Here is a 15,024-nt window from a genome sequence, read left to right as displayed (position 1 = left end):
GCTGCCATTTCCTAGATAGTTATCCATTCATTACCTTTCTTTACTAACAAATATTACCTCCATGGAAAGAACTTGGAAGGTAGTGTTCGTATGAACATAAGACTAAGACGGAGGTCTCGGGAACTAGCGACCTAGAAGAGGCCATCCAGCATCCATCGCGGCAGAGACGGCATTTTTAACGAACTAGAATGACATAGCGATAGTGTATTTCGCAATTAAGTTGCTCTCCGAGTAACCGGCCTTTTGGGTTTACCCTTGGCTCCTCATGCAGTATTCCAGCACTTCCTTCGGGTTGCTGCATGAAAGATGGGAAGGATGGGAAGATATCCCTTGTCGGTTCCAGGACTTCGCAGCTTCGTTACATTTACCAAGCGATCATCGATCATCGTTGTCTTGCAACTAACAGCTAACAAGACACAGCCCTATCTACAGCCCGGATGCCAAACCGATGCTCTGCTTCAAACCTCTTAGTTTCTTGGCCTCTTAGTCGGTTTGTTGTTTAATTATCTAATAATAAGTTCTCTCACATGATCTTTATAGCATCTACCTAATGTTAGATAGTCCTGATAGTCGATATAGAAAGAACTATCAAGTAAATTAATGTGTGTTCCTCCAATATCCCCCCATACTCCCCTGGCTCCAATAGAAGCTTTCCCGACGCTTATGTACCGTGCATCAGATCCATTCTAGACCGAGAGACGTTTCAGTAACTTCCTAAACCAGAGTTTAACTTTAAATTTTTGACTTCATTCATCCGTAACTGCCCGTGTAAAGAATCTATTAATATCCAAACTGATGTTCGACGCAACAGTGTCAGTCTCTACATACATACATGTCAATATGCAAACACTGCCATGCTATCTTGTCTATTTGTCAGTTCTAAGAATGACAAGAACATTGAATTTACATATACCTACATATGTACATCCATGGATATGGCCATCTTATTAGTGAAACCCGATTGGAGCCCTGTGGCAGTCGCTGTGGCGGGCAGGGGCGGGGTGGTTATTGGCGTCAGCAGGAGCCCCGGAATCAACTGATGATCGTAGGTATGTACCCCCAAATAACAATGTATCCGGTATTTCTAGCAGCTATTAAATAATTATGGTGCTATGTACCAGGCAATGCATGCACAAATTCAATTGGATTGGTTGTCATTATCAACCCGAACTGCCCCTCCAAAGATAATTTAGTTCAATGTTCCAGCTTCAAAACGGGTCTGAGGTCCATGACAGCATCTTTTCCTTAACTTACATCTCCTTTCATTTCAATTTTTATTGATATCTATATATCTTACCTTGCTGTCGAAACGTACTTTAATATCATTTTTTATCAATTAATTAAACACTTTCAAAGCTTGACTTAGCTTGAATGTGGTTATTGAATTCTTTTATGCTCTCTTCCTTTTCCTAGTCTTATTAGTAACCTACCTGCATGATACCTATTCCACGCCGAGCATATACTATCCTCCTTTGACATCATACCAAACTCCTAGCGCGTTTAATCAGGTCGAGTATCACAAGCACCAAACAAGCACCAAATAGGCACCTACAGCTGAAGAGGGGGAGTTACTTGTACACCTAGGCACCAAAATAACAAGCAACTTCCAAGACGGGACCAAGCAAAACGTCACCCACGTTTGGACTTTCCCGCTCTTGTCCTTGAACTCGCCCTCCCTAATTATAACTTAATCCTCCCTAGTCTACTTACTCCGAAATTCTTCCTTCTCTTCCACCATGGTCCGTATTATACCTCAAAGACTAAAAACCAAAACTACGAACTCTACCGCCAATTCCACCACCAATAGTCGCAGCAGTAGTCCCATGCCGCCGAAACTCGATGCAAATGTCTCGGAGGGTAGAAGAGATACGGGTTTGGTCCTAAAGATAGTTGTGCTTCGAGTAAGGGCAACCAATTGCTTATACTAGCTCTGGATACGGCCGTGAATTCTAACCTACTTGACACAGGCGAGAAACTTAGCAGCAAAGGATCGCGGAGGCACATCTGATCCGGTTGGTTGATTCCTCATTCTTGATTATACTTCGAGCCAAAAGTATACACGAAAAAAAATCTGACATATTTTGCTTTTTTAGTATCTCCAACTAACATGCGGTGAAACTAAATTCGTCACTCATCATGTTCCGAAATCGCTAAACCCCGATTGGAACGTTGTCTGCACCGTCCCTGTTACTGGTACCGACAATTTACTCATAGATTGTATCTGTTGGGATAAGGATAGGTTTGGTAAGGACTACCTCGGCGAGTTCGATTTAGCCCTCGAGGAGATCTTCTCCAACGAGAAGACCGAGCAAGAGCCGAAATGGTATCCTCTCAAGAGCAAGAAACGAGGAAGGAAGTCGAACTATGTGTCCGGGGAGGTTTTACTTCAATGCACGATATTTGATTCGACAAACAAGGATGCGACGGATCCTCAGATCTTAGAAAAGCTTCGTTCGCTTGCCACCGCTCTACCAGAAACCGCATCCCGCAATCCCACCCCCAATAGAACTCCGACACTTGGCCCGACCTCTACACCCAAATTAGAATCAAACCCATCGACCCAGTCGAGCAGGACCTCACCGGAAGGGTCTCAGGATGACGAAGACGACGACGAGATACTGGATGAAGATGAAGAGGGAGATCCGAATAAACCCGAGAATATCGAGAAGAGGAAGAGAAGGCTTAGGATCAAGGGTTTGAAGCGTAAAAAGAGACAAAATCCCTACGAATTCATCAATGGAGGTAGTGATGTGGTTGGCCTCATCTTCCTCGAAATCTGCAACATCAATGATCTTCCTCCCGAATCTAACTTTACGAAAACCAGTTTCGACATGGACCCTTTCGTTGTTGCATCTCTAGGAAAGAAGACGTATCGTACACGGGTTGTTCGCCATAACCTAAACCCTGTTTTCAATGAGAAGATGTTGTTCCATGTCTTGGGTCACGAGCGGTCTTATTCTTTTGCTTTCACCGTCATAGATCGCGACAAGATCTCTGGGAACGACTTCATTGCTTCGACTTCGTTTCCCTTACAGGAACTAATCGAGAAGAGCCCTAAAGCCAATCCGGAAACTGGTCTATACGAGTTAAGAGAGCCAGCCGAGTATGTTCGGGAAAAGAAATCACGGCTCGCGAGGTTAGGCATGTCGAGGTCATCTTCTACCCAGAGTTTATCCAAAGGCCGACCGGTATTGCCAAAGAACTCTAGTGCGGCTTCGGCACTATCTCAGGTTGATGGACAGGCTGATGCGAAGGTTGCTCCCACTTCCGCCCCGAACCCTACGCTATTGACGCCGGATCAAGCGCCTAGTCTAAACAATGGGAACGGGAACGGTAATGGTGAGGGCAACGACTATGCTGACGATCCTGATTTTAATGTCTTCACAATTCCATTGAAGATGAAGAACTTGGAAAAGTGGGAAGCCAAGCATAGCCCGATGTTGACCTTCCGTGCCAAGTATGTGCCATATACCGCCTTGAGGCAACAATTCTGGCGCGCGATGTTGCGACAATATGATGCAGATGAGAGTGGCGAGATCAGCAAGGTTGAGTTAAGCACTATGCTCGATACACTCGGTTCTACTCTGCACGAATCTACCATCGACAGCTTTTTCAAAAGATTCCCGCATGAGGCGTCAAGCGGCGAGCAGGAAATTACTATGGACGAAGCCGTCATCTGCTTAGAGGATCAGTTAGACGCCAAGAATAGGTCGCCTCCAGTAACTGAGAAGCTGAAGAATCTGGTACCCGACACAGAAAAGGTGAAGAACTTCCTCGCCCCGTCAAGTCAAAGCAGCAGCGTCACACCTTCGGAGGAAGGATCCTTCATTCTTAGCTCAGAAGATTCGAGCATTCAAGGGACGCCGTCGGGAACTTCAACTATCGCTGTTCCTGATCTCAGCACGCCTGGAGAGGAAGGTGATGCGTTGGATAGAGATGACCTCAACACCGAACGTGGTGAGGAACATGTCGTTGAAATTCGAGAATGTCCAATCTGCCACCAGCCTCGGCTCAATAAGCGTAAAGATGCGGATATCATCACTCATATTGCTACGTGTGCCAGTCAGGACTGGCGCCAGGTTAATTCACTGATGATGGGCGGGTTCGTCACAGCAAGCCAAGCGCAAAGAAAGTGGTACTCAAAAGTCATGACGAAGATTTCATACGGTGGCTATAAACTTGGCGCCAATTCGGCCAACATTCTCGTCCAGGACCGTCTGACGGGACAGATCAACGAGGAGAAAATGAGTGTTTATGTACGTCTGGGAATTCGATTGCTATACAAGGGCTTGAAGTCGAAAGATATGGAGAACAAGCGAAGTAAGTATCAGGTCTGGCGTACAACTATGGCGGCATGAACTAACAATGTTATAGTCCGCAAGCTATTGAAGAGCTTAAGTATCAAGCAAGGCAAGAAATACGATGACCCCGCATCGAAATCTCAGATCTTACCTTTTATCGAGTTTCATCGACTGGACATGTCCGAGGTTCTTCAGCCAGTGGAGGAGTTCAAGAACTTCAACGAATTCTTCTATCGTGCTCTCAAGCCGAATGCTCGGCCCTGCTCGGCCCCAGATAACCCTCACATTATTGTATCACCGGCGGACTGTCGATCTGTTGTCTTCAATACCATCGATTCAGCAACCAGCATCTGGATAAAGGGTCGCGAATTTTCCGTGAAACGGTTACTTGGCGACGCATATCCCGAAGATGCCAAACGCTACGATAATGGCGGACTAGGTATCTTCCGATTGGCTCCTCAGGATTATCATCGGTTCCATATCCCCGTTGACGGCATACTGCGTGAGCCGAAGCTCATTGCTGGCGAGTACTATACCGTCAATCCTATGGCTATCCGATCGGCGTTAGATGTGTACGGCGAAAATGTTCGTGTTCTTTGCCCTATTGACACCGAACTGTTCGGTAGGGTAATGGTGATCTGTGTTGGCGCCATGATGGTTGGTAGCACAGTGATTACCCGAAAGGAGGGAGAGCAAGTGAAACGAGCTGAGGAGCTTGGATACTTCAAGTTTGGCGGCAGCACCATTGTGACACTGTTTGAACCTGGAAAGATGGTATATGACGCCGACTTGGTCGACAACTCGGCTAGTGCCCTGGAAACACTGGTATGGCCTTTCCCCCAACTAATTCAATGTCTCAAGTCTAGATACTCACATATCTATAGATCCGAGCAGGCATGTCAGTCGGCCATTCCCCGCAGGTGCCGCAATTTGCGCCAGATATGCGCAAGGATGAGAAAGATGTCACAGAGGCGGAAAAGGCGGAAGCTCACCGTCGCATCCGTGGTGGCGTTGAGGCTGCAGATGAGGGGAACTTGCATTAATGCGAAACTGGTGGCGGGGTTAAGAGATACATTCACGAATTGCATTCTGACGGCGTTGTGCCATTGAAGCGATGACTCTTTTAAAAAAAGAGAAATAGGATTGTGGATAAGGTACCTAGTTAAATGAGGTTTAAGCATAAGACCAGGAAGTCGATTGCATTTCTATCAATACGATGGATATAGAATAACTAGAATATGGATCTAGGTGAGCGGGCGGCATTAGTGTTTCTCGTTACCTGACTTCCTTAACTTGCCCTGACATGCGAGAGAGAGGGGTTAAATAGGCTTTCGAGATAGATTGTCACGGTGATCCTACATCGGACTCCTTCCCCGTCTCCTGCGTAATTTTCTTCTCGAACGTAGGTACATTCATAGTCTGGCTCTGCGACAATGAGACCAACAGTGACGTACAGATCAATTACAGATCAGTGCTAACGTACGTAAGGATCTAATCTTCGACCGGACACCGTACGATGTCTTACGGGTGTCTCTAGGACGACAATATCGGTGTGGATATGAAGGACGCTCGTAACTACATTAGTGACAGAACCAACAGAAAGGCAAGTCACACCGACACGACAACTTCCAATTATATATATGCGGTCAAGAAGTGGTGTTCAATAAGAAGCTTCCACGTGAGTTGGAAACGGGGGGAGACGCAGGTAGGCGCAGTAAGGTGCAGAAAGAACGCAGATTGTGGGGTAGGGATTGAATTGGAACGTTTTCTTATTGGTCGCCAATTTGACTGATACTACCCTAGATCCCTGTCGACCCGGGTAAGTTAACCTTAAAGTTTTTGTTTACTTTGCAACCCCGCGTAGCAACGGTCCAAACGTTGACATTTCAAAGAAAAACATTCCAGCAAAAACTGGAACGTCGCCGTAATACTAATAAATCTACAGGGAATTGATTTCGAGAAGCATCATCCTATTGCTTTCATAGGCTCTCACCGCGCGTAGCTAGGATTCAATTGCAATTTGAAGATATAGCTACAGCTGCGGAGAGGCCATCACCGGATTCAACGGAGTGACGAAATTATACATACACGAATATACACGAATATCCACGCATACACACGCACGCATACATACATACAGATACAGTGTATACATAAACATATACACACATATCTGCAGCAACCCGCACCTCCAATGCGGACAGTACAGATAGCAATTGGTGAATTCCTCATTGCTTACTGCCTTCTTGGTCGACTGTGAACGAGGGGTTTCGATATTGAAAACGGCCGAGTCGAGAAAGGGGGAAAATAATCATAATAATATCGGCACGAAGAAAACACGAAACGACACAACAAAAAATGGCCGACCCCGACAATCTTCGTACAGCATCGCTGTACATCAATAACCAATTGATGTCACGCGGATTGCTACGTGATGGCCACAATATCAACTTCGCGCACCCGGAATCTGGCGATGGAGGATTACAAGCCACGATGGGAAAGGTCATGAGCGTCATCAATGACCTGATTCTCAGACGCGACGTATGTGTTTGTCCTCGTATTATCACAACCCCTTATCAATCACCACGGCCCGGATTGCGTATATCCCTATTATATATATGAGATAAGGAACCAAGAAACAATTAGCTAACATTCATTTCCACGAAAACAGCGCGACGCAGAAAACCGCGAGTCCCTCTCCACGACCCTACGCACGCTACGCGCAGACTCCCAACGCCAGACCACGGAACTCACTCGACAAGCCGACCGTATCTCCGACCTACAACGCAAGCTCGACGGCGCCGACGCCACCGAACGCGCACTCCGTTCCCAACTCAAAGCCGCCGAGCACACCGCGCATAAGCTCAAAGATGACGCAGCCAAGAGCAAGACGCTCTTGGTACAGGCGCGCGCGTCGTGCGCGACCGAGGTGAGGAAAAGAGACCGCCAGATCGATGGCTTGAAGAAGGCGGTTTCAGATGCGAGTCGTGTACGTGGGGGTGGTAGGAGTAGGGATGTGTTGAGCATTACCGTCACAGGTGAAATTGGAGGTGATGAACGGGGAGGCCTACCAGCTGGTGCGACGGAAGCGGAGGGGTATAGTCTGAGGTTAGAGACGAATTCGTTTCTTACCGAACTAGCACGGGGTTTGAGCGAGGAGAACGAGGGCCTACTGGCGCTGGTCAAGAGGACGGTTGATGGGCTGAGGGATATGAGTGGCCTTGAGCATACGACGAATGGTGTCGAGGCAAACTCCGAACACCAGTCTGATGCCGGCGGCGCGGATGTGCTGATTTTGGCGCCGCAGAAGAGCGCAGAGGAGCTGGCAGGCGAGTTGGAGGGGATCTTGGAGCATCTTAGGACGATACTTACGAACCCCTCCTTCGTGCCCATCGAGGAGGTTGAGATCCGCGAGGAGGCTATCACCCGCCTGCGCGCCGGGCTCGAGACTATGGAGTCTAGGTGGAAGGACGCCGTGCACATGATCGACAGCTGGCGCAAGCGCATGGTTTCCAGTGGCAAGACGGTCGACATTGATGATCTCCGCATGGGCCTTAGGCTTAGCCCTGTTAAGGTCAGGGACGTGGCGGAGACGGCCGATGTTGTACCGCTGTCCATGAGGCTCTCTTGTGTTCAGGAGGAAGAAGAGGAGGGCGAATACGACTACGACCAATATGAAAATGAAGAGCAGCAAAATAGCCCGAGAGGCCTAAGTATGGTTAAAGAGGAGGACGAACAATCGCCTCGACGACATAGGTCTCCGAGCCCGGCTGAGTCACTACATCTAGTCCCAGCGCCGGGATATGAAGAAGAGAACGATGATTTGGATTTGGACTCAAGTAGCATCTTCCAAGACGATGACGATATCGATATAAACGAACTGGAGCAAGAGGAGCCGAACGTTCAAGTTCTCCAGGAATCCACATATGGCGCATCTCTAGACTCACCTCCGCTCCCGATTCCGCCGCAGCTAAGCCCGCTCAAGGACTCGTACTCGTCGGGAAATAAGGGTCCTACCATGCGAGAGCCCGCGTACCGCAAACGACCCGGTGACTTTACCACTATTATTGAAGAAAACACATGGGACCTAATGGCGGAAGAAGAGGAGAAAGCACCTGTTCCGCCTCCTCATGTGATCAAGCCCCAGTCTCCTCTACAGAAGAAGGGGACATCAGCAAGCAAAGGTTCTCCGCAATGGCAGGACACTCGCCCCGGCTCAACTTCCTCGTATGATAGCCCGCTATTCGGGAAATCAGGCGAGAGACCCTCACAGACGGATCCCTCTCGCAAGCTATTCTCCAAGCCTACCGTGAACTTAGTACAGCAAATGCAATCGAAGTCTCAGCCGGAACCTGGAAGCACGAATGGGCAGGGTCCCTTTAAGTCGTTAAGGAGACCTAATTCGTCAAGGGACTCGCCGGATCCATTAGGAGCCGAGATTAAGAGAACAAACTCGGACCCGGTTAGCCCAGCACCGCGACAGGAACCCTCGTCTTCGTCCATCCGCAAGGCTGCTCCTAGTGCTATTACCCTATCTCCACGACCTACCTCTTCATCTTCCTTAAAATCTATGGCCAATAGCATAAAGGAGCCACAATCACCATCGATACCCCGGCCGCGCTCGCCTCTCCGGAGTAATCAGCCTGTCAATTCCCGCCTACCGCGTCCTAACAGCAATGCCAACCCCCCGCCGCAAAGTCCCCTAACTATGGCCACCATCGCCGCAAAACTCGCCGCCTCGGAGCGTGAAGCGGACGCCGCTCGTGTAAGAGCCAAGCTTAGAGCTGTCCGTAGCGGTGGGACGAGACGCAACGGCGGTCTTTTGCCACCTGCGACTATAACTTCCAACAGCAATGCGAATGGCTCACCTTCGGAAAGGCGAGCCGAGAGATTGGATAGGTCAAGCCCAAAACCTAGGGTTAAGGAAGAAGATAGGGAAAAGGAGTCTATGGACCCGGTAAAACGGGACAGGGAACCTCCTACCCCGAAGTCCGCTACCAGGGAGCGGGTTAGACAACAGAAGGTCGAAGACGATAACGCCGTCGACGAGCTAGCAGGGTCGCTTGGCGCGGCAGAGCAACAACAGGACGTCGAACTAGGCATGAAGGTGACGAAGCGAAGACGCGACCGTGGCGAGCGCCGCACGAGTAAAGTCGCGTCGCGCAGAAGAAGCACGCTAAGTCCCTGGGAGCTCGAGACGCTGATCCAAGGGACGACGAACTGAACCCACAGCACGGAAGCTACCTACCTACCTAGACTATTACCGGAGATTATACTCACTACATTCACTCACTCACTACCTTTACTACTCCTATCTCACAACCTACTATCTTCGGCCGGGAAAGGGAATGAATGACGGGGGAAGGGAAACGTGGAAAGGAGGGCGGGATATTTAACGTTGGGAGAAATGACGAATGGAAATGACACACGAACGAACGCCCTTCTCCCCGGGGGGGCAATATACCTAAAAAGAAACAAAGGGCAGAACACCCCCTTAAGAGAAGCTCGAAAAGCTGCAAGGCGACGGCGACGGCGCCGGGAGTTTAATGAGGAAACCGGGGTACTTTTTTTTTTTGTTTTATTTTATTTTGTCCATCTACGCAAGGGATGGAGTAGTGGATTACTAAGTTACGATACGTTATGACATGACAGAATTACCTTACCTTACCTACCTACACTTTTTACGCCTTTTTGTATAGCTCAGTTTAGTTCTGTTTGGTTCCGTTATTCCTCCAGAGAGGACGGGATTAGCATTAGGCGAACTACGGCACCACGGCACGTCAGACACACCACATACACCTAAGCGAGCAGCGATGCAAGCCGGTTTAGTTTATTTACTTTGTTCTATACCATTTACGCAATGAAGATCTCTCGTTCACATTTAAGAAAAAAAGTAGGATAGAGTTACGAAATCATAAACATTATGCATTATGGCAAGTACTAACTAATTACTGTGACCACACTTTGCGAGATGTGTGTTCCCGGTTTCCTGTATCGAGAGTAGACACAGGGACAAACTTGCTATATGAATTCTAGGTAGAGGCGGTAGTCCGCCCGTGGGCCGTGAACCTTCAACCGATGTAGGTACATAAGCTCGCGAATAGAGCCAAGGGAAAGGGGTATCTCAAAATGGAGAAATGTGCCAACCGAACCCTAGAACGATGACAAAAAAGCACAATAAATCTCTACAATGCCACCCATGCTGTCTCTTAGTAGGTAGAAACGCAAGACATCATAAAAAAGAAAATCATATCCCATACCCACTGTTTCTCTTACCCTAAAAAGAGAGACATATTCTCCTACACCGATATTACATATGGATCCCGATGCGCGGGAGAGAGGCGGAGTTTTGGCACCGGTCCGGATGATATGCAGGTACATGAGGCGATTGACCCAAGATAATCTGCGCCTTGAATTTGCGAGAAGCCCAGTTCCTAAGGTCCACCTTCGGTTGTGCCGGTCGACAGTAGATCGTCTTAACGCCCCTCTGGATGAGCTTCGCGAGTACAGTGTCAGGGAACGGCTCGTTGGAGACATCCACAGCAGACAAATTAGGAAAACGGCTAGCTATTCCAAGCACAACATCCTCCAGTAATCTGTCTCCGTGGAGACCATCTCGTGTGAATCCCGTCAAGTTCAAATAGGTGACACTGTCACTTTTAAACCAGTCAGGAATCGTGGGAACTTGTGGGTCTCCGAAGAAGCTCCCGACAGGCAACGGGTCGAAGTGCACTTCCCGTAGAGTACCGGATTCTAGGCCAGGCCTAACCAATAAGTTGAACAGGTCATATAGGTTAGACGTAAATCCGGTATACGCATTTGAGGCAACTAGTACTGATAGCTTCTCCATCTTTTGAAAAAATGGGAGACATGAGTGAGCTTTGAGCATAATAAGTTGGAGATTGGCAGGCGTAGAGCCTATTTCCAAATGTAACTCACGCAATCGTTCATGGACGGTTACGAATGGGATAGGTCCGCCGGGGGGTAGGGAATCGGCGTTGGAGATCACATGTTGCCCTATGAATATGCTCTGCAGTCGTGGCCAGTCATACATCAATCTTACGAGTTCGTGAGTTTGAAAGTCGAGCCAAGCTTCTTCTACATTAGGAGCTGATTCAACAATTCTACTCTGTATATATAGTTAGAATTATAATACCAGACAATAATTATACAAACTTACCAAACGAGTATCGGCCACAATACCATACGATTGTGCAAGACGAACAACTTTCAATTTCTCTAGCCGTGGCCAGTTGCTGGGCCAATGCGTGAAAGGAGGCGGGAGTGTGAAGATAGAGAGCTCTTCTAGCGATGTAGAAGAGGACACGAGCAATTGCCGTAAAAGCCCAACCGAGGGTTGTACCCCACGACCTAAAAAGAGGTGTTTAAGTTTAGGCATTTTTGGTTGCGTTCGTAATTCTTCCAAACAGAGGACCGCTTGAGGCTCTCTCAGCTTGAGAACCTTAAGGTCGTGGAAGAAACGGAAGAGGCGCTCAAGTTTACCAGTCATTAAAAATTGAGCACAACCATCAACGGACAGCTCTGTAATGCTTTCACCCCCATATCTCCAGTTATTTACGAAGCTTGTGAAGAGGCTTGGCGCACGTAATTGTTTGAGTCGAGTGAATGTGTAGTCTTGGGTCTTCCATAGGGAGCGAAGAGAATCTGATGTCAAAACGGTTTTCCAGGTCTTGGACACACCTAAACAGCAACTAATTCACGAATTAATAAATAATATAAGCTAATTTGTTTTACGAAAAGAACTTACACTTTTGCCCTAATGTTGAAAAACCTGAATATCATCTCCACAAGCTCGATGGGAAGTTCGACTATCGGATCAAACGTGGCCAAGGGAAACACATTATCCTTCTGGGCTTGCAGCTTCTGTGGCCCATAGTTAGCTAAGATCTAGTGATATTTGATACATGGGCCTACAGGTAATAGAGCATGGTTTGGGTTCTTTCGCTTGGTCAGCTCTATGCCTTGCTTGTAATTGTGATACGCCGTTGTTGGTTGGTTCTTTAGTCTAAGAACCTTTCCCAAGCGCAGATAGCTCTAGAGATAGACATTAGTATCCCGGTGCACCATCTAGAAGAAAAGCCGATCAAACCTTGGGATCTCTTGGAGAGAGGTTAACCATTTTCAAAGCGAATTCGAGGGCATCGTCAAGTCTATTTTGCATCTCATAAACAGCAATAAGTGAATCAAGTGCATCGAGATGGAGCCGGCTACCGCATCGTTCTGAGGCTGGTAATTTTGCCAAAACCCCTTTCAAATCCTTCTTCTTAATTCCACTTAAGATATCATGGTCAATGCGTGGCTGCTTCTGGATATTGACGCCACAACTGCACAGACCCATGACCTATAAATGTAAGCGCGTGTTAAGTAGAAGGTAGTTGATGAGTATTTTACCCTTAGGAAAGCCTTCTCGGCATGATCATATTGGGTCGCCTTGTACCACCTTTGGCCTTTTTGATACAAGACAATAGTCTTATCTGTACTGCGATTCGTAACAGTAGCCATATTCCCAGGCTAATCACGAGAACTATCGTCGTTTATACAAAGTACGTGAGATGGTGAATAAGAGACGACAATAGACGAAAAATGGTAAGTCGGGGATGATCATATGTCGAATAATGAATAAGTTAGTCTGTTTCTTAACCGCCGAAGTTTTACAAGATGAAAAAACGATGAAATCCTTCGCCAATTTTGGTGTTAGATGGAAGTTGATGAGTTACAGAATCAACATTGAATTGACGCGATGACAAATTAATTGACGCGTAAAGTGCAACAGTCGGTAGGTACCTAAGTCTTAAGGTTTGGCGGGGTAGTGGGGTACTGCCTGCATTTTTAGGTGCGTGTACCCAACGCACTAAATACCAGTATTTAGTTGCAGGCAGGCAGGCAAGCAAGCACCTAAGCAGGCAGCTACAGTACATTGGTAGTTACAAGCTATGATGTTTATTTATACTTAGTACCTACTAGTAACTATAAAAACGAATAATACTCTTAAGTCTTCGAAACTTAAGCTACATATTTTAATAAATGTATAGTTATATATATTTACAAAAGATAACTTCAGGACATTACATAAATAGGTAGTTTTTGCTAGGTACGTTAACAAATATTGAATTATTTTATAAGAATCACATAAGTACCTCCTTACTTATAAAAGTGTCTTATATAGTCCAGTAGGTGACAACTGTTAAAGAAAAGTACTCTCTTCCCACGCCTCGAGATATACATTCTTTAGTTCTATTCTTGACATTTACTAAGTACCTACCCAAGGTACGAAGGTAGTAGTTCAACATGATCAGATGGCTATATCCATTATACTATGAGATAGACTCATGTCTTACCTAGCAGCTATCATTAGAATATCATGAATCTTTTAGGCATCCATTTAATAGGGATTTCTTTTAAAGCAAAGATGGACTATGCCTGAGCTGAGACGATGTCATGTCTATATACGGGAACGAAACATCCCGCCGAAAAGATCCGTTGTGACACGAGCAATGCGGGGGCGGAAAATGGAAAGGTCACGATCGTGCCTACTAGGTAATGCCTACTAGGTACCTAGGTACTGTGTAGTTAGCACCTAAGCAGCCCTGGAGCCTGTAAATTTCCAAGGTTTTAAGGTCCCAGGCTTGTGGCACGACAACGCCAAGTCCTCCAATTAAGATCTCCCTACATTACCTAGTCTTTTTTTTTATTACTGTAGGACGGGTAATTATTTTAGTATTATTTCAGGTATTTTAGAACGTTGAAGTGATCCATTGGTACTACACGGCACAAGATAATGACTTACATATTCTACGGCCCCGGACGGGAACTCCCTTCTTTTTTCTTCGCCGCGACTGTAGATTAGATACCTAGTGCCTGATACTATTAGGTATCTAGCAGCGTATAACAGGAGGAGGCGCTGTTATACCGAAGGAGCCGTAGAGCAAACTGTCACCGCGAGCTGCACGGGGCTCAGGATGGTCATCCTTACATCTCTTTTCTCAATCTCTCTCTGTCTCCCCCGCTCCAATCTCTCCTGGTGTCTTCCTTGCACCTATCCTCATTGAGTTATCTCCATCGATTCCGCCCAACAGAGAGGCGCAGAACCCCGTATTCTTGATCATCTCACCCCGGCACCAGGCCCGGGGTGGCACGGGTGGGTAGCGTAGGCGGAGAAATAGTAGATATCAATCTATCCCAAACTTGGTCCTCCCTTCCTCTATCCCCCACCTTTTTAAACCCTTTTTGATTCTTATGCCGTAGATAATTTTTATCTCCTTCGTACGACGTCAACGTCCCCCCCCCCCCCTTCTTATTTTTATATACCATCCCATCCCGTCCCACCCCGTCCCGTCCCTACTAGGTAATCTTATCGGGTTGCGCTGCGATTGCGATTGCGAGCCCTACTCTGTCCAGCCCAGCACCGGCCGGACCAGGCAACGTAATGAGGCGTACAGTAAGGGCAGTGGGAGGAGCGACGATGATGTGACTTTAGGTCACCGCGGGCCGAACATGTGTTTATTTCCAACATCCTCGCTCCGCGTTGTCCTTCTGTCGTGAGGGGTTATAGCTTACTCTGATTCCACCCCCCCTTTACCCCCATCAGCAATCGTAATGGCGAGAGCGCTGCCCCTTGCAGGATCGTTAAGCCTCTGAGTATGTACCCACATTCGGTACGGAGATCCTTTACGGCTAATCTGGGTATCTTGGATCTAAAAGC

The 15,024-nt window shown here is 47.3% G+C and overlaps 3 protein-coding genes across 3 annotated transcripts; 2 read left to right on the top strand and 1 right to left on the bottom strand.

The window, feature by feature from the left end:
- The first annotated feature begins 1,237 nt into the window (after positions 1–1,237).
- Positions 1,238–5,871, top strand: GGS22DRAFT_171552 (phosphatidylserine decarboxylase-domain-containing protein). Its single transcript, XM_047962625.1, has 6 exons — positions 1,238–1,901; positions 1,968–2,012; positions 2,094–4,320; positions 4,375–5,126; positions 5,186–5,726; positions 5,785–5,871. The coding sequence occupies exons 1-5, from the start codon at positions 1,737–1,739 to the stop codon at positions 5,342–5,344; spliced, it is 3,348 nt and encodes a 1,115-aa protein (XP_047815495.1). The 5' UTR covers positions 1,238–1,736; the 3' UTR covers positions 5,345–5,726; positions 5,785–5,871.
- A 576-nt stretch (positions 5,872–6,447) lies between these two features.
- Positions 6,448–9,617, top strand: GGS22DRAFT_54681 (Afadin and alpha-actinin-binding-domain-containing protein). Its single transcript, XM_047967384.1, has 2 exons — positions 6,448–6,842; positions 6,973–9,617. Exons 1-2 carry the CDS (start codon positions 6,660–6,662, stop codon positions 9,523–9,525), a joined length of 2,736 nt encoding a protein of 911 aa, XP_047815494.1. The 5' UTR covers positions 6,448–6,659; the 3' UTR covers positions 9,526–9,617.
- Positions 9,618–10,240: 623 nt separating this feature from the next.
- GGS22DRAFT_54677 (uncharacterized protein) lies at positions 10,241–13,027 on the bottom strand. Its single transcript, XM_047967383.1, has 6 exons — positions 12,714–13,027; positions 12,412–12,663; positions 12,237–12,356; positions 12,070–12,185; positions 11,482–12,013; positions 10,241–11,430 (listed from the first exon to the last, which is right to left on the bottom strand). Exons 1-6 carry the CDS (start codon positions 12,822–12,824, stop codon positions 10,612–10,614), a joined length of 1,950 nt encoding a protein of 649 aa, XP_047815493.1. The 5' UTR covers positions 12,825–13,027; the 3' UTR covers positions 10,241–10,611.
- Positions 13,028–15,024: the final 1,997 nt, after the last annotated feature.

The sequence above is a fragment of the Annulohypoxylon maeteangense genome, assembly GCF_022496945.1.
Source record: "Annulohypoxylon maeteangense strain CBS 123835 unplaced genomic scaffold GGS22scaffold_18, whole genome shotgun sequence".
Classification (NCBI taxonomy): domain Eukaryota; kingdom Fungi; phylum Ascomycota; class Sordariomycetes; order Xylariales; family Hypoxylaceae; genus Annulohypoxylon; species Annulohypoxylon maeteangense.
Note: the sequence above shows the minus strand (reverse complement) of the source record. Positions and strands in the feature narration are given on the sequence as shown.